The 19,080-nt window shown below is 33.7% G+C and overlaps 1 protein-coding gene across 2 annotated transcripts in view; it reads right to left on the bottom strand.

Moving 5' to 3' along the window:
• The window catches only part of GABRG1 (gamma-aminobutyric acid type A receptor subunit gamma1), a gene marked incomplete at both ends in the record, with an annotated part of 76,570 nt that overhangs the window by 21,798 nt on the left and 35,692 nt on the right, over positions 1 to 19,080 (bottom strand). For both annotated transcript variants that reach the window (XM_080697585.1, XM_080697586.1), the window contains 2 exons: positions 123 to 343; positions 18,797 to 18,864. In XM_080697585.1, coding sequence (XP_080553711.1) covers positions 123 to 343; positions 18,797 to 18,864 — 289 coding nt within the window. The remainder of the gene's footprint in view (positions 1 to 122; positions 344 to 18,796; positions 18,865 to 19,080) is intronic.

Below are 19,080 nucleotides of genomic sequence, written 5' to 3'. Positions count from 1 at the left end.
ATATTTTAGCATAAGAAAAGAGCTCAATAGTCTCAGCTTTGTAAGTCAAAGGAGAAAAATTTCAAAATCAAATATTGATTTTGAAAGTAAACTACAGCAACTATAAATTTTTGAAACATTACCTTAGAGTATATAGAACTCGCCCATCGTTCCAAATTCTTAAAAGGCGATTGGGAGTTGTTATCCAGTGTGCATCTGATTTTCTTGAGTTTCTGAAGAAAGTGTCAGGAATCCAAATTTTTCCAACCATATTACTGTTAAGCATAAGCACTTTCATGGTACTATTGAACTTCAAACGACTGTCAAACCAAGTCTGGGCAAAAATTATATCTATTGTGTATTCCTAAAAAAAAGAGTAATGACATATTAGTAAAACATCTATTTCTAGCCATTAAATATTTTCCTCAAAGTTTGAATTTTTATAATAAATTTCCTGTAGTCTAATAGCACTTAAACTCCACCTTTTTGGAGAAACACACTATGCCATTATCTTAACTTTCTTTTAATTATTTGCACGAATCACATAAAACAATATCCAAGATTTCCAGACAATTTTTCTATCCAGTGTAGCTTTAGTTTCTTCTACTTTGCCATTTTTATCCAAAATTGTATAATAATAACCTGGCGTGGTGGCACGTGCTTCTAATCCCAGCATTCAGGGGGCTGAGACAGGACGATCGAGGTTCACGGACAGCCTCAGCTACTTAGGCCCTTTGCAACTCAGTGAAACCCTGTTTCAAAATAAAGAATAAAAATAGTACTCAGGGTGTTGCTCGGAGGTAGAATGCCCTGGGTTCCATCCCCAGTACCACACACACATACACACACAAAAGAAAAGACAAAATTGTACAATACATATGATACAGCCAAGAAAGATGAAAGGAAATTATCTTAATATTAACAATTTATTAATGTTTGTGATATTTACATTATTGCTAATCATGAAAAATTACAAATAAGTGCAAAAATCAAGATGAAGATATCCAGCAAATTATCTAGAAGTGATTACATTCTCCTTAATCTGAAAATTAATTTTGATTATTAAATCCACTGGTTTTAAATGTTTTAAAGACTACTTACAAGACTATTGAGCAAACATAACTACCATAACCAGACAGTATATCTTTCTAAAAGCCTATGAAATATTTCCTCCTGTAGTCTAATTTTCAGAAACATTTGTTGAGTTAAAAAAGAAAATTAATTGTTCATATTACAGCATTAATAATCAGCTGATATAAAAACCAAGCTACTGAAAGGCTGAATCCCAAGCACAAATTTAAAACAAATGCATACAATGATTTTCCTAACGAATTCTGGTGAGTCCCAAAACTGGAGCAAAGACTTTGTCCATAGTTACTAAGTAAATGCAAATAGAAAGTTGCATGCTTATGTGAGAACTCTCAAGAGTAGGTGATCAGGTATTATTTAATCTATATCCTCTGTCTCAGACTGTATGTCTTTTCCCTTAATTTAAAATAGCAGCTATGGCCGGGCGTGGTGGCGCACGCTTGTAATCCCCGCGCTTGGGAGGCAGAGACAGGAGGATCGCGCAGGTTCGAAGCTAGCCGCGCGTGCAGGCTTAGGAGACCCTGTTTCCAAATAAAACTGTAAATATAGGTCTGGGAGTGTAGCCCGGAGATAGAAGGGCTTCCAGGAACCCCAGTACCACCAAAAATAAATAAATAAATAAATAAATAAATAAATAAATAAATAAAATAGCAGTTATGGCCGGGCGTGGAGGCGCACACTTGTAAACCCCGCTCTTGGGAGGCAGAGACAGGAGGATCACGCAGGTTCGAAGCCAGCTGCGCTGGCTTAAGAAACCCTGTTTAAAAATATAAAATAGGTCTGGGAGTGTCGCCCGGAGGTAGAAGGGCTTGCAAGAACCCCAGTACCACCAAAAAAAAAAAAAAAAAAAAAAAAAAAAAAAAAAAAAATCAGTTCTGATTTATCTAAGTACCCACTTCTATAGACATAAATGCTTAATTATTCAGTCTAACAGGGTAAGAAAGGCAATGACACAGTTGCCTGCTTTCATAGCAAATTTGAACAAAATGAAGGTTTATACTCATTCTATGAATTATCATGGAAAGAATATTTAGTCAATATTATTTAGCAGAGCTATAATATACTTGTGGACAAAATCAAATAGCAGAATCTGCCTAAGATATCAACCTGAATTATAACTCAACAAATACCCAATACTGGCTGGTAAAGGTAAGCACATACTTAGCTGTAGTATTCCTAAGTAGCAGAACATTAAAGGTAGCATTGGGCATTTGAAATTAATTTGTTTGCAGGTGGAATTTTGCAGGCCTCTGGGGATCTAACCCAAGGCCTTGCACATGCTCAAAAGTGCCTAACCACATATATATTCCCTGTCCTGCACATTCTTAAGAGTACCTAATTCAAATAATATTCATCACTGTTGGATGATGTACATTCTATTCATCATTGTTGGAAGGGTTATGATTTTCAATGTGTCAAACTTTTATTAACAAAAAATCTTAAATTTCCCTAATATAAATGTGTACAGTCACAAACTTATCAATGTCAATCACTAAGCCAAACATACAAAGAAGGGATGGGGAAGGATTGGGGTAGGAATTTGGTAAGGGCTAAATGAGTATTGTGTGCATGTATGCCTATACCATATTGTACTGCACTAAGATATATGACTACAATGCACCAATAAAAATGTAAGAAAAAAGAAAATGGGCCACATGAATAACTCTAGATGAAAGAGAAACCTTAGATGAGCAAAAAGGTGATCTGAGGGATATGAGAAGGGGGGGAAGTAAACTCCATAATGCACATAATATGCATTCACAAACACATCAACGTCAATCACTAAGCCAAACATGAGAAGGAGGGGGTGGGAATGGGTGGGAATTAGGGAAGAGCTAAAGGAAGGATGCGTGCGTGTGTGCCTCTACCATCTCGTACCCCATGAAAATGTATGATTATAATGTATCAGTAGAAAAGAAGGCCACAAAAAAGAAAGTGAAACTTTTTTCTACTCAAAATTGTTCCTTCAATCTAATATCAAAAAGTGAAAACTGTAGAGCATAGGTCTTGATAAAAGCAAACTTCCTGAAACTTCACAGAGGTTAATAATTCTCCCATTCCCTCTTAAATTGCTAATCCTTAATAAACGCCTCACTGAGATAAAAGGTCATTAAATTCTATGCCTTTTAATAGGTAATCAAAAAACCAATTTCATTTACTCATTTGTATTAGTGTAATTTCCAGAAAATGATCAAACTTTGTTCTCATACTTCATTTTTCTATTCAGAGGCTGTGATAATCTGCATAATAAATAAGAAAATAAAAGACAAACTGTGACTTCTGTTCACTCAGAGCAAGAACAACAAGCAGAAGCACAGCATCTTCCAGGATAAAGATTTTGAGCTGGGAAGAGTGAATTGAACAGTTGAGATCCTCAGTAATTCTTAGGCTATATTGTATTTTCTTTCAAGATAACTGACAGAATAGCATTAAAGAATAAATTAATAAGTGCTTTGAGTAAAAAACAAGCAAAAGAAAATTATAATGAACTATAGAATTTAGTCTATACTAACACATTAGCTCACTAATGTAATTAATATAACATATTGATATGATTATATTAATAGAAAAAACTGTGGATATGGGAACTTGCCCTACTCTCTTCATTATATTCCTATAAGAATTCAAGTATTTTAAAATTTTGAAAATCACAAAATTTTTTTATGAAGAATAAATTGAAAATTCTGCTATCCTGATTTCTAACTTATTCAAATCAAAAGCATTGAAAGTATGCAATGATGGGAAGGAGGGATGGGGAGGGAACGGGGTGGGGATCGGGTAGGGGCTAATTGGGCAATGTGTGCATATATGTCTACAAAAGTTTTTTTTTTAATCCCATTATGATGTATGAATACAGTGCACCAATAAAAAAATTAATTAAAATAAAAAAGAAAGTATGCAATGATATTACTACATAGTAAGCTTTGCAACTGTGCACTCTAAGCTTCACATTTTAAGGTACTTGGTTAACTCAGAGAAACTTCACACAAAATACAAGTTCCACCTAAGCGATAAATAGAGGTACACAAGTTCCTCATAAGGTGCTATTGGCCCTAAGCTTCTGATCTGGCCTTCCAACCTTGGCATTAATCTCTCTTCAAACTGTCTAATCACATGGCCAGAGTAAAATGGTAAGATACATTATGATGAACAGAAAATCATATATAGAGATGTAAAGAAAAGTGCAGCTAAACCACTGCACAAAAAACTTAAGTGATAAAAATTCATAGACATCAATTCCATTTTGCTGAATTACTGTAAAAGGACCAACTTTTAGGGACTATCAAAAAGAGAAGAAATATGCAATGTATAAAAGTATTAAAAATATAATATGGGAGTTTTCTCACTTTCCCCAAAATGATCTAATTTAGGCAATTGCTAACTAATTCTATTCATATGAAAAAATCTATCTATCTCTATATCTCTCTATATATAAACTGATTTTCATATATCAACTGATTTATATATATTGGTATATGCATATATATCAATGTATATTACATATTTCTTTGTATATAGTAGCATAACCATAAAATATTAAGTTAAAGAATGAGAAAATTTTTCTTAAATTATTATTTTTAATATGCTGAGGAATAAATATACTGATTTAAGCTGAGATAAACATATTTATTTCTTTAATTTTAGTTATTGTTAACATTAACATTTAATTTTTATTTTAAAATGTATTTGAATTGATATAATTACTTATAAAACTTGACATAACAATGATTTGAATACATGCCTCAAAAGTGAAATATCATTATGTTGAGGCACTTTTTCTAAAGAACCAGTAGTGTCTTACAGAGATTATTTTTTCATGATAAGAGATTTTTCTTTTCATAAACACCTAGTGTTATTCTATTTTTCAAATAGAAAAAGATCAAGAAACAGAGAGATTGCATCAGCTACTTAAAACGCTGAAGTCATCCAGCAATTGAGAAAGATTAAAAAAATAGCCATGAATCTTGGATTCATCTACTAACCTTCTGGAATCTATTTTTACATATATGAATGTAGATCACAAAAGGCATTCAATGTAAAAGTACTTATCAAAAAAACTTGCTCAGAAATTTTTCTAGGGTTCTGTTTACTTTATTATTGTATGTGGATGACCTGAACCTCTTGGTATGAATAGGCATGTAGTATTAATTAAAAATTCAAAAAAAGGAAAGATAAAGATAATAAAATCAAAAGAAAGATTACTTTCAGCTAGGAGGAATTAAGAAATTTTTCATGCCGGGCATGGTGGCACACACTTATAATCCCAGCATTCAGGAGGCTGAGACTGGAGGATCGCGGTACGCAGACAGCCTCAGTTACTTAGCAAGGCCCTCTGCAACTCAGTGAGACCCTGTTTCTAAATAAAGAATAAAAAAAAAATTGGGCAGGGGTGTACCTCCGAGGCCAAATGCCTTTGTGTTCCATCCCTGGACCCTCAAAAAAAAAAAAAGAAAATTTTCATGACAAAAGTTGTATTTAATCAAAACCTTAAAGGATACAGAAACATTCAGCTACATAAATTGATTAATTAAGTAATTAATGAGAGGGACAAAGAATCAGTAAGATGCAGAGCATAAGAGAAAAATCAAAGTATGAAAACTAAATACAATAAAAATGTCCATTTTTTGATATGTCAGGAAATATGCGTTTCTCTAGCACATGATACATTCTACATCTGGAAGAACTTTTGATAACTTTATCTAAAATTATGAATTTCCAATAATTAATGCTGGAACCTAGCTATAGATTGAACTCATGTATTGCTTAAATGAGAATATGATCTGAAAGTCCTAGTACTTTACTTGTTAATTTTCTTTAATATGCTCTGTCATACATTTTCTACTGAATATGTTTTCTATAATATTTTATATATAATTTCAATTAATAAAACATTGGGCAGTATAGTCACAGAACAACTGAACCCTACAAAGAATACAGAGAAATTAAAAGTGAACTCCATTAAGATGTATGGCCTACAGTGTACCAACAAAAGAAAATTAAAGAATGAATTCCCAGTTCTTAAGAAGCTTGTAACATAAGAAACTTCCCGATACACACAATAAGTACTCTGAGATCTGCAGGAGGATCTGGCTGTACAGATCTGAATTAGTCAGGGTTTTCCAGAGAAACATAATCAATAAGATAAATGTACAAATGGACTGTTGAGAAAGTAGCTGGGTCTATTTTAAGGTTGGCTCAAGCAATATTGTGGGGGCTGGCAAATTCAAAATCTGCAGAGCAGGCAGGCACTGGAAGGACAGGGAGGTGTGGATGATTCAGCCAGTGTCTTTAGGCAATCCTTTCTGCCTCAAGGGACTTGTTTTTTTGTCATAAGGTTTTCTCTGGATTTACCTCACCCACATTACAGAGGGCAATTTGCTTTACTCAAGAACTATGAATTACATCTTAATCACATCTAAAAAAATGCCTCCACAGTAAAATCTAGGCTGGTGTTTGGCTAAACATCTGAGTACAAGTCTCACCAAAGTGACACATAAAAATTAACCACCTCAGACCTAGAAGAGGAGGAATGAATATCCATGGATTCAGGAAACTCTAACAAAAAATTATCTTTCACTTCTGGATAAGGAAAGTATGTCTTGTGGTAGGAAGAAATGTATTCTTCTGCATCATGGTTTTTATACATAGACCCTTGCCCTCATGTTCCCTTCCACCTTTTATTCCACCACCCAGCAAGGTTTGCTTCATTTTTAACAATTGAATGGAAGTAATATTTCTTTTTATACGTCCATGTCCTTTGTTTCCTCTAGGCACACTGATGTTTCCTAACTTAATATGAATTCTGGAAAGCAGTGATCTACTCTGAAGACAAAAACTACTCAGAGGAGCTTCCATAAAATTAAGAGTGAAAAACGTATAAGGATAATAGTTTGAAATAGGCACTAAATCAATAAACTAAGTAATATATAAGATTTTTCATTTTATATTTGAAGCCTAATTTGTCTATGCTGAAATTCAATATTGGCTTGGAATTAAGCAGTCTTTTGTAAAATTTCTAATATTGTACATATTTTAGAAATAGTTAAGATAATATAGCTTTAATTTTAAATCTAGCAATAAGGCAAAACATAATGAGTTAGATAAAATATGTTTATGTCAAGTTTTCTATGTCTATGAAATAATTTTAGAAATAATTACCCTCAAAACATGTGAAATTTACTCTCTATTACTAAATTTGAAATATTTTATCAAACATTAATTAAATTCAAGTATATATTAAGTAATTTTTCACTTACACAAAAGAAGCTAAATGTAATTTTATTCACAGCATTCTTTTTTGTTTTCTGGAGTCCATCCAGTTGAGATTTTTTTGCAAAGTAATTATTCTATATTTTCAAGCTCTATCTTCTTATTTTCCCAAATTTTCCCATTGTAATTGATATACAAGGAAGTCACTTTTCAAGGTCATACATCATGAAATAAAATTTGATTATACACCTTCAATGTACACAAAGATCATCTATATGGACTATAGAATTATGAAGTAAAGATATAAAACATATTTTCACCATTACTAATTTAGATCACTTATTTGATGGTCATATTTCCTTTGTCATATTTTCCTTTTTGTGGCACTGAGGCATGAACTCAGGGGCATTCTATCTCTAAGCTATACCCCCAATCTCATTCTATTTATTTATTTATTTTTATTTTTGAAACGAAGTCTCACTACTTTTTGAGGCTGTCCTCAAGCCTGAGATCCTCCCGTCTCAGCCTCTCGAGGACTGAGAGAACAGGATTGTGTCACCAAGCCCAGCTATATTTTCCATTTTTATAGCTTGTATATCCTTGTTGTCACTGTGAAATAATTGAATGAATAAGTGAATAAGCATAATCTACGGAGAACATGTTACCAAAGTGTAAAATATAGTATGTTAGCAAATACATGCATACATCTAAACTACACTTTATTTTTACTAGGTCTCCCCCAATTACAATTTTGGTAAAGATTTATCCACAATGAATATTTGATATTTATGTGAGGGCTCTGTTTCTTGGAGAAGCCTAATCACCAACAGGCAAATGAGTTTTTCATCCACATGTGTGGTATTTATGATAGTTTGATTCAATGATAGTTAAATAGATTAGTTGCTCTGTGTTCTGATTTGGGAAAGTGCTTTGGCACCCGTAATTGCACTATATTGAAAATATATATTTCTGCTGTCTGAACTAGGTTACCTAAGCAAGATGAAAAACTATATTTGAAATGATATACTTAGAAAAAGTGCATGCAGCTCATGTTATAAATTACTTACAGTATTACTAGTTTAAGGAATTCTTATCACTGTCCATATGTCTCCATGTAGAAAATGAAGAATTTTCCAACTTTTTCAGTATGTTGTGAGGAGGGCACTATTTGCGTTGCTTTTGGAAGCATGGGCTTCCTGTGTTTACCCAGGTACTATGGCTCAGATCTTGTGCATAGCTCAATGCTGGGTACTCCTACTACAATATCCAAGGCTTATTATAATTTATTTAATTTCCCTTACTGTAATTTTCATAATTTCCATCATAAGGCTTATTATAAATTATAAAATTTATCTCACTGTAATTTTTTACAACTTTCATCATAATGTTAAAAGTAAAAATAAGTCAAGACATTTCTAAGGGTTTTTTTTTTGCTTCACATTTGAATTAAACTGCAGACAAACTGATATTAGCTCGAATCCATTGCCAGTCTAAGATCTAAGACTGTCGTAATCTATTTAAAGCCATTGTAGATGTGGTGGGGCAGGCTTGTAATCCTAGTGCTTGAGAGGCTGAGACAGGAGGGTTCAGGTTTGCAGCCAGCCTCAGCAACTTAGTGAGACTCTGTTTCAAAATAAAAAGTAAAATAGGACTGGGGTGTAGCTCAGAGGTAGAATGTCCCTGAGTTCAGTTTCTGGTCCAACACACACACACACACACACACACACACACACACACACTCACACACACAGTCTCTAAGCAAAAAGATTAGGCATTGTGTTTGACACACGCGCACACGCACACACACACACATATATATGTATATTACAATTATAAATAATTTGGTAATCAACAAGAGAGTCACTGAGCTTGCTGTGTGTGTACTATAGTGAGAAGTTATGCATCAGGCAAACAATAGGCCTTGGGAGGTGTGAGAAATCACGCCTTAGTTCTCAGTCTCTTGCTTACTCAGTCTGCAGCTGCTCACATCACTTATGTGCTCAAGATTGCAAAATAGGGATACCAGAAAGAACAACACTGTGGTCCTTCCCAACTCTGACTCTGTGACTGGTAGAGTATTGTGACTTGCTACAATTAACTGGTTAACAGTGTTCTCATTATAGCAAAGGACAAAGGCTAGGATGAGTATGGTATCTGCCAATGATGCTTCCTCATAAAAATACTTACCATCAACTAGCACGGCTGCTACTTTCACTTAATCCCACCTCATTCCTTCTGAATTATTGCTTGAAAATGATTTAAGCTAGTGGCTGCCAAACCAATTGATTAGAATTCCCTAGCAAGCATTTTTGATATTCTAATTTTAGGCTATTGCCTCACACTACTAAATCAGAATTTGTAGGAGTGATATCAGAAAATGTGAATTTTTATTTTAGGTAAAAATCATGTCTTTTTTATATATAATTTAGGGATATAATAGTTTGAAAATGTTGGCTTAAGATTCCATCTCAAGCCGGGCGTGGTGGCACACTCTTGTAATCCCCATGTTTGGGAGGCGGAGACAGGAGGATCATGCAGGTTCGAAGCTAGCCTCTCTGGTTTAAGAGACCCTGTTTCCAAATTTTAAAAAAAGGCTAAAATTAGGTCTGGGAGTATAGCCCGGAGGTAGAAGGGCTTCCAGGAACCCCAGTACCAACAACAACAACAACAACAAAAAGATTTGATCTCTTCCTCAATGTTTTTACATCTGCTAGGCTTCTCACAAACAAAACAAGATGAGAAAGAAAAAAAGAAGAAACAGAAAGAAAGAAAAGGGAAGAAATGAATGAATGAACAAATGAGTGAAGAAAAGTCTTCATTATACAAAGTAATTGAAATCTAGTTGCAACATCTTAAAGCATTAAATCAAATTTGAAGTGTATATCCATAAATGGTAAAAACATTTGACCACTATTCTTCAAATTGAATCATGTGGGTTACCATCTCTGAGCACTACCTCTCCATATTAAATACTATATGGGAATATATGTATGTGCACATTTAAGGGAATTGGGGGTTAAAGCATTCGACCAATATTTGAGTTTTAATTGCCTCTAGCACAATTTTATTTGAAGTAATCTATAGCCATGCCATTATGGACGCTAAACTCCTTTTTCCTTGATATTTGTTTTGCTGTGTTTTCATATTATTAACAAAGTGTTAACATGCAATACTCTTTCTGTAAGTAAATGTGTGTGTGTGTGCATGTGTGTGTGTGTGTGCGTGTGTGTTCATGAGAACTGAATCCAGGGACATTCTTCCTCCAAGCTATGCCACCAGCCCTATTCTTATTTGTTGTTTTGAAACATTTTGAAAGAGTCTCACAGGTTGAAAGTCTCACTGTGTTCCTGAGGCAGTCTTCAAACTTGTGATTCTCCTCTCTCAGTCTCCCAGGTACTAGGATTTTAAGTGTATTCTAACATGCCCAGCTAAGTAAAAAATTTTATATCAAACAGTACAGCAATCAAAACTCATAATTAATAACTTTGATTTCAGCATCGAAATCCCAATGTTAAATAATGGATTATTAAATATATTATGATACAAATGTAACTTCTAGTAGCATAAATATTTAAAATTTTGTAAACAAATTAGATAAAGTGACATAATAGATGGAAAGATGTAACATTATAAAAAATACATATCATATGATAACATTTGTTAAAAAATATATAGAAAGCTACCAAAATGGTAGTAATAATAGTGACCACTGAATATTTCAGGATATTTAATTTTTTACCTAAGTGGAATTTCAATTTTCTCATATTGAACATGTATTTATGTTATAATAAAACACTGTCTAAATATTTTCTAGAAAAATTCTTAAAGCCACCATTTATAATTTAAAACTTGTATGGAATTATACATAGAAGTTTTCCTGGCCTTTTATTTCTTATATTAGTCTAGTTTACTTGTTTGGTCAACTTTTTTTCTAGGTTTCATTCTTCTCTGAAAGAAGGAGACCTACCCGTTTCTGACTTAGAAGCCAATGAACTAATCATCACAAGATAAGTAGCAAATAGATATGGCAAAAAGTTAACTAAAAATAAAATTTGTTGATGTAAAGAAATAAAACTATTTAAATTTTCTTTTGAGATCTTTAATTTCATATTTATCATTCAATTAGTATATCAGATCAAAGAACTACACAGATAAAAATAACTCATTTATTTCTAATTTTTAATTTTATTTTTCCTATTATTAAATAGAAATAATTACATTTTAAGTTGATTTGAAATAAGACCTATGAAAAAAATTTTACATCAAGTGTCAAAAGAAGTTAATATACAGAAATAAGAAAATTGAACTATGGTAAAAAGCTTACAAATCAAAGAAATAAACTTAAATTTTTAAAATATAAATGCATCTCTTTAAATACTGTGATTCATCACCTTCAAGAAGACTAAAATATTTCTCTTTCCTTTCATTCCACCTATAGGATAGTTACCTAGATCAGAAAAGAAATCTTGCTTCTATGCTGCTTTTACTGTTCATAATTCCTCAAGTTAGTATATTTTACAGGGAGCCGTTGTTTCTTATTAATATAGTAAAAAGAAGAGACATTTTCTTTAAGATTCAAAATCCATGCATTAAGTTTCAAAAAAAAAGAGGAAAGAAAGAGGGAAGGAATTCAGAGAGAGAGAGAGAGAAGGAAGGAAGGAAGGAAGGAAGGAAGGAAGGAAGGAAGGAAGGAAAGAAAGAAAGAAAGAAAGAAAGAAAGAAAGAAAGAAAGAAAGAAAGAAAGAAAGAAAGAAAGACACCGCATCAACATTTGGAATATTAGAACCAACTGCCTAACCCAAGCTGGAGAAATATATTTCTTGTAATTAAAGAAATATGTGAAGGAAAACTTCTCTATGAGCAGAAGCATTCTCAGTAAGTTTAGAATGTTCAAACAAAAGTTATTTCTGGAAGATTTATTATCAAAATGAGACTGATAAAGCAAGACAATTTTTAAAAAGACTTGAAAGTCAGTTTTTAACATTTTCAAATAGCTTATTTAACTATTCATCTCCCCATACACGCCCTAAATTAACTTTTAATACTTGGCTGCTCCACTTAAATGAGAGAAAAATAAAAATTTATTACTGAGAAGACCCTTTTATTTCTATTATTTCTATTCAATATGAATAGTGATGTTTATGACTATTTCGCTCCACACAGGCTTCTCTTTCTTTCCTTCTTCCTTTCTTTTTTTACCTTTTTCAGAAACCAATTGGGTTTTCTCTTTCTATTAAAGCAGTCTGAAAAAAAAATGTTTTTTTTTCCTTGTACTGAGGATTTGAAGTATTGAACCCAAGAGGTTCTGCCTCTGAGCTACACCCTTCAGCTGTTTTATTTATTTTTGTTTTGAAATTTCAAACATTGTTTTGCTAAGTTAGTTCATGTTGTCCTCAAACCTGCAATCCTCCTGTCTCAGCCTTCCAACTACTAGACACGCATGATCCTACCCAGAATAAAAGAGTCATTTTTGTTAAACCTTTCTAACTTGGCTATAATAAATGGACTTTGTTTATTTGCTAGATTTACTCCCTCCTGCCTGTCCTGCGGATCCTGTACAGCCCTAGCTGCCAGGCATAATCTGGAGTATACCCCAGAGGACCCCTTGGTCCTTTGGAATTCTCTTCCCTGTAGCAGGTGCCCTTGGTCTTCAAGGGGAAACATTCACTATTACCATGACCAATCAGAATTTCTAGCTAAAAGAATGTATCCAGTTTAGAAACCATATTCTAAGACTGTGTGACATGTCACTTATAATAGAATGACATGAATATGAATTAAGCTCTGCAAATATGAGCAGGGTTCTTATTCTTGACAACTGTTTAGAAGTTGTTTCTTACTCCTCATTCTCAAAATGTCTGTACTGGCAGTCATTTAATATTGGACTACATTATGGTAACCGTTCTTTTTAAGTCAACCCATGTCCAAATCTGCAATTTTTAATTCTAACTGTATTCGCAGTTACTAATCTTGTGTTGTAACTGCACAAGATCTAGCCTGCTGCTGGATATTCACAACCCCATGTGTAACTTCCCAGAGCCCTAGATGGTCCAGACCTGACTTGGAAAATTGCTACAACCTTTGCATATTGTATAAGCTAGTCAGATGAGGAGCTGCTGTGGTGAGGCAGTACTCAAAAGCCTAAAAACATGTGCTGTCCCTCAAACATACAAAATTAAAGAGTTAAAACATACTTTAATCCCCGTCTAATTTAAAACTATATTAATATTTTCTTACTTTCTCCAAGGGCACTATATCTCCAAGCTATACCTCCAGCAGATTTTATTTTGTTTTGAAACGGGATCTAATTAAATTTCTCAGGCTGTCCTCAAACCTGCTATCATCCTGTATCAGCCTCCCAAGTTCCCAAGCACTGGGCTTACAGGTGTGCACCATTACTCCTTATTTCCTGGCCATACTCTAGACATATTTAATTGAAGAGCATATGAAGCTTAACTTTCCCTCCATCTTCTACAAATTACTGTTTTTTCAATCTTCATTAGCATATCTGTTATTCATTATGACTATAAATGCTGAAAATAAGAATTAAATAAAGCATATGTTTATTGACTGACTCATTCAAGATATAACTACTGAATACCCTATTTTTCAAAAGGAACACTGAGACTGATCAAAATCAACGTGACTTTGAATTAACAAAATATATAACTTATTGTAGAATGGTGTTTTTATGTGTTATCAATAGTTCATAGAAATGTAAATTCTATGTATCCAAGCTTCAAAATAAGTAATACTTTTGCAACAAAGAAAATTTTAGCTGTCTTAAAAATACTATTAAATAAATACATTAATTCTGTTTCTTCCTGTCCCTTAAATTGTATGAGTAGTTAATGGGAGAAAAACATTTACAAAAAAATGTACTTTCTTTCTTGTTTAATTATACTCAAGTTTGCTTCCTTGCTTACATTCACATTCAAAGTATTTTTTTTTTCATTTTATGAAAAGAAATTCTAATTTTCCTGTATTGTTTACTTAAAATAGTATTTGATATACGCTTCTTATTAATCCCTTCTATGACAATGATTCTCTTTAATAAACATTATCAGCTGTTCCATAAAGGTTTTTAAAATGTGTTTTAGTATTATTAGCTTCAATAGCAGTTTCATTTAATTAGCTTTTTTAAAAACTATCACTATCCAAGTTTACAAGTATGTAATTTTCCCCACTGAGAAAACTAAGTCTTTACTACCATGAATCTTTTATAGAGGAAGATCATCATAGCGGTCTCTTGGTAGCCATTCATGTCAGAGTTTCCAGAATACTGATACAGCTTTGAATCCTATTTAATTTTGACTGTATCTTATATTTTATAAATTCAGAAATATTGGAAACAAAATCTCCAAACAAATCATATATATTTTTTCAGAAATTCTATATGTAAATTATATATTCACAAAAATGCAAACTTTTCCATGTGTTCAAGTACGCTTACCTTTTCTAGATATTATTCTGCACAAGAAAATAACATTTTAGCAGCATATTATTTATTAAATATTTCTTGCATAATTTTAAATTCTAGCATTATTACATACAGGTACATAAAATGTTTTCTCCCTACAAATTCAACTGGTTGAATAGGAATTTGGGGGGGCAGAACTGATATTGATACTAAAATCTCATTGAAACTTTCTTTTCACTTTGTTTTTGCTGGCATTGTTTATCTTCATTTGTTTGCCAAACTTGTTAATTCATTTACTACCTCAAATTTCAGGTCTTTAAGTGCATGGGATGCTAAGATTTGATACTTATTCTTCTTTTCTCTTCCCTTCACCTTAAGGATTCTTTCCCATCCTGCAGAGCTTCAGTAAATTCCTGACAAAGGTTTCTCTCCAGCTATCTTTCCTGACCGTTAGACCCTAACTTAAGATAATTTCTAGGCCACCGGGACATCCCACTCTTTTCTCAAAATCAATCTATCTACAGCCAGGTCACATTTATTTACATTAAGGTGGCAAAGATGTCAGTTTTGCATGGCCAAAGTGCTGTCGGTACAGCAATCAGTGCAGAAACCGTGAAAGTTAATGTCAGTCACATAGTGAACATCATACTTAAAAGAAGGGCCAAGTTTGGCTATTGGACTGTAGGAATAAGGATATACAGATAATATGAGGGTTCTCCAGGAATAAAGTGATTAAATCCTGTAATAAAGAGATTATTTGACTCTTAATAACTGAATTAAATCATGTGATGGAGAAAATCAGCAAAATGCTAGAGAATTATTTATGGATGTCTTATGGGCTGAAATGGGTTGCCTCTAAAATTCAGGTGTTGAAGACCTAATGCTCAGTGCCTCACAATATGACTGTATTTGGAGACTGGACCTTGTAAGGAATGGCTATTTAAAATAAAGCCTCTAGAGTGGGCCCTAATCAAACCTGGCTTATAATAGAAATTTAGATATGAAGAGACACCAGGAATAAGAAAGCACAGAAGAAAAAAAAAAAAAAAAACATGAGCACACAGGGAAGAGACAACCATCTGTTAGCCAATGAGAGAGGTATAACAAGGAACCCCACCAGCCATCACCCTGACCTTGGACTTCTGGATTCCACAATGGTCAAAAATGACTTTCTATTGCTTAAACCTCACAATCTTTATTGTGTTATGGCAATCCTAGCACACTAATGATATAGATGGCTAAATTAAAGGAAATAAATAGTATAGCACATTATTGAGCTAAATAAATAAAACCTATGAGTTTGACCCCAGGAAATGGGGCTAATAGAGTTTGAAACAAACATTATAAAATCTATTTTAATAATGTCTGTTGGTTGTTTTGCTAGCACTAATCATGTTTATAAAATAGCAATACAATTTCAAGTTATGTATGAATGGGTAGCACAATTTATCATTTTGCTATGTGGCCCTCCCTTGACAATTTCTAATATTCCACCCCTGTTTCTATATTTCTGTATTTTCTCATACCCTCTTTTATTTTTCCCTCCCTTACTTATTTCTTTTATTTTCTGTATCTTCCTTACTCCACACTATTTTTTATTAAATTTTTATTTTTTAAATTTTTTATTTGTGCATTGTATTCATACATCATACTGGGATTAAAAAAAAAAAACTTGTGTAGTAGATATACATGCACACATTGCCCATTTAGCCCCTACCCAGTCCCCACCCCCATTCCCTCCATTCCCTCCCCATCCCTCCTTCCCATGCTTGGCTTAGTGGGTTGACTTCCATGTGTTTGTTTAAGTACATCATATCATGATGTACATAATTAGACATATTTATTAGGATGCAGGGCATTGATTTGATACATGGATATAATTTGTAACAATCAAATCAGGTTAACTAGCATTTTCATCATCTTAGACATGTATTATTTCTTTGTATTGGGGGGCCTTTGGACTCTTCTCCCCTAGTGGCTTATCAAATACGTGATAAATTGTAACTATTGTCACCCTGCCATTCTATGGAACACTAGTAATTATTCCTCCCAATTTTATCTACCCCTATACTCTTATCTCATATTCTTCTAGACCAAAATTTTTGAATTATGATTCATAAAATTAAATATGCAATGCTACTAATTGCAGCACCCTCAAGCAGTGTCTGTTTCATGACCATCTCTGCAGGATCCATAATATATACATACATTATGGTATATTATGAATCTCTCTCTCTCTCTCTCTATCTCTATCTCTATCTCTATCTCTATCTCCAATAAAAAGAAGTTTGAATATTAGACCAGAGAGGAAGGTGGAGGATGATTTTTGTTTCAACTCTAATCACTTTCCTACCTTCAACCTTTTATCAAATTTCATCTGAGATAATCATCACCTGATCACTAATACTGGTGAGCCTAATCTAATCTACTGCTTTTTCAATTCAGTGTACTTGATCATTTTGTTGTTTCCCCTCCACCTTCATCCTCTGTAGTCCTTCATATTGTAAACTGTCTTCCCTGGGTCGCTTTCATATCCCTCTGACTTTACTACATATGCCTCTTTTCTGTACTTCTCTTTATCCCCCCTGTACTGTATATGCATTGATCTCATTATGTGATCTGGTCCTCAACCCTGTACTCTTCCTCATCTGAATACATCCTTGGATCATCTCACATATTCCCAAGTTTTGAGTTTTATTATATGCTTCTTGTGCCCCTTTCCTTTCTGCTCTGTCTATAACCAGTTCTAATATCTTCCCCAACAACAGGTGCATAAAACAAGTCACTGCTGGACAGCTGCTCAGAATGTATGCTATTAAAAATATATGCCTGTATTTCCTCTTTCAAAAAATATCTCCATCATCTGCAAAGTCGCTCAACTCTATATCATGGAGTCAGCCTATACAGAAATAACAAGTTTTCAAATTCTGAAAAATTCACTTATCTAATACTTCTTAGATGCGCTTTTGTACTGTACAGCTCAGTTGTTTCTACATTAGGCAAAACCTTGGAGATCTATTGCCTAGACTAATGCAACAACTTTTTATCTTGGTCTCTAATTCTGACCTTATCTCTTATATTTATATCCTATACTGCAAATAGTAAAAGTACAAATATGCCTATGACATTCATCTGATGAAAGCTTCTCATTATCATCCAAAGAGATACAATTCATGTATACATAACACAATAAATAAGCTTCCTATTATGATAGTTTACAGAACTATCCATATCCTTACCTGGCACTTTTTTTTATTGGTGCTTTGTAGTCATACATATTAATGGAGGACAAGATGGTTGAGGCAGACGTGCACACATCACTCATTTAGCCCTTCCTCAGTTCCCACCTCATTCCTTCCCCCTCCCTTCTTCTCATGTTTGGCTTAATGATTGACTTATTATGTTTGTAAATGTATATCATGTACCTAATGGAATTTACCTGGCTCTTATATGTTAGTTACACCAAAATTGCTGACAATTCTGATTTTTTTCATGCTATTTGATTTCTTTTTTACTTTAGATACGTATTTGTCCTTTTTCTTTTATTTTTTATTGATGCATTGCAATCATACATCATGATGAAGTTCAGGATGATAGTTATACATGCACACAGCACCCACTGAACCCTCCCCCACTTCCCACCCCACACCCTCTCTCGCCCCACCTTGCCATGCATGGTACCAGCCTTGGCACTGATAAATTTGTGTATGTGCATCAGGCCCACTGAAGTGTTTTCTTCCTCAAGGCTTCCTCCTCCCTCCCTCCTTCCTCAGTTAGGTCTCCTCCAGTAAACGCCTTTTCATCCAAGTATTTTCCCTCAGGCCTTCTGATTTTTTCCCCCATATTTCCTCATGGACCCAATTTGATGGATCAGGTGTCAATTGTTTATATCTTAGTCCTATCAAATATAGTGTATTGGAATAAGGGGCTACCGGTTTTTAGGTAGGGTATATTTCTTTTCATTTGCCAAAATCTCACACATAGTAATTGCACATGTTAATCTAATTCACTCAGTAACATTTATCAGAAATTCCTCACATACTCATTCTATTGTGAAGGTATTTACATATCCATACATTTTTACTATTCGCTACTCACCATATTAATGGGGTCAACTGGACCAATGCTGTTTACATAAACATCAGTTTCTATTACTGTAGGCCTCACTGCAAAATATAAACAGAGAGAATGGTCAAAGATACCCCCAGAGGTCATTTAAAAGAAATCTTAGCCGGGCATGGTGGCACAAGCTTGTAATCCCAGCACTTGGGAGGCAGAGACAGGACGATTGCACAGGTTCGAAGCCAGCCTAAGAGACCCTGTTTCCAAATGCAAAGTATAAAATAGGCCTGGGAGTGTAGCCCAGAGGTAGAAGGGCTTCC

The sequence above is a fragment of the Muscardinus avellanarius genome, assembly GCF_963383645.1.
Source record: "Muscardinus avellanarius genome assembly, chromosome: 6".
In the NCBI taxonomy this organism is placed as follows: Eukaryota; Metazoa; Chordata; class Mammalia; order Rodentia; family Gliridae; genus Muscardinus; species Muscardinus avellanarius.
This window is presented reverse-complemented; position numbering and strand designations above follow the sequence as displayed.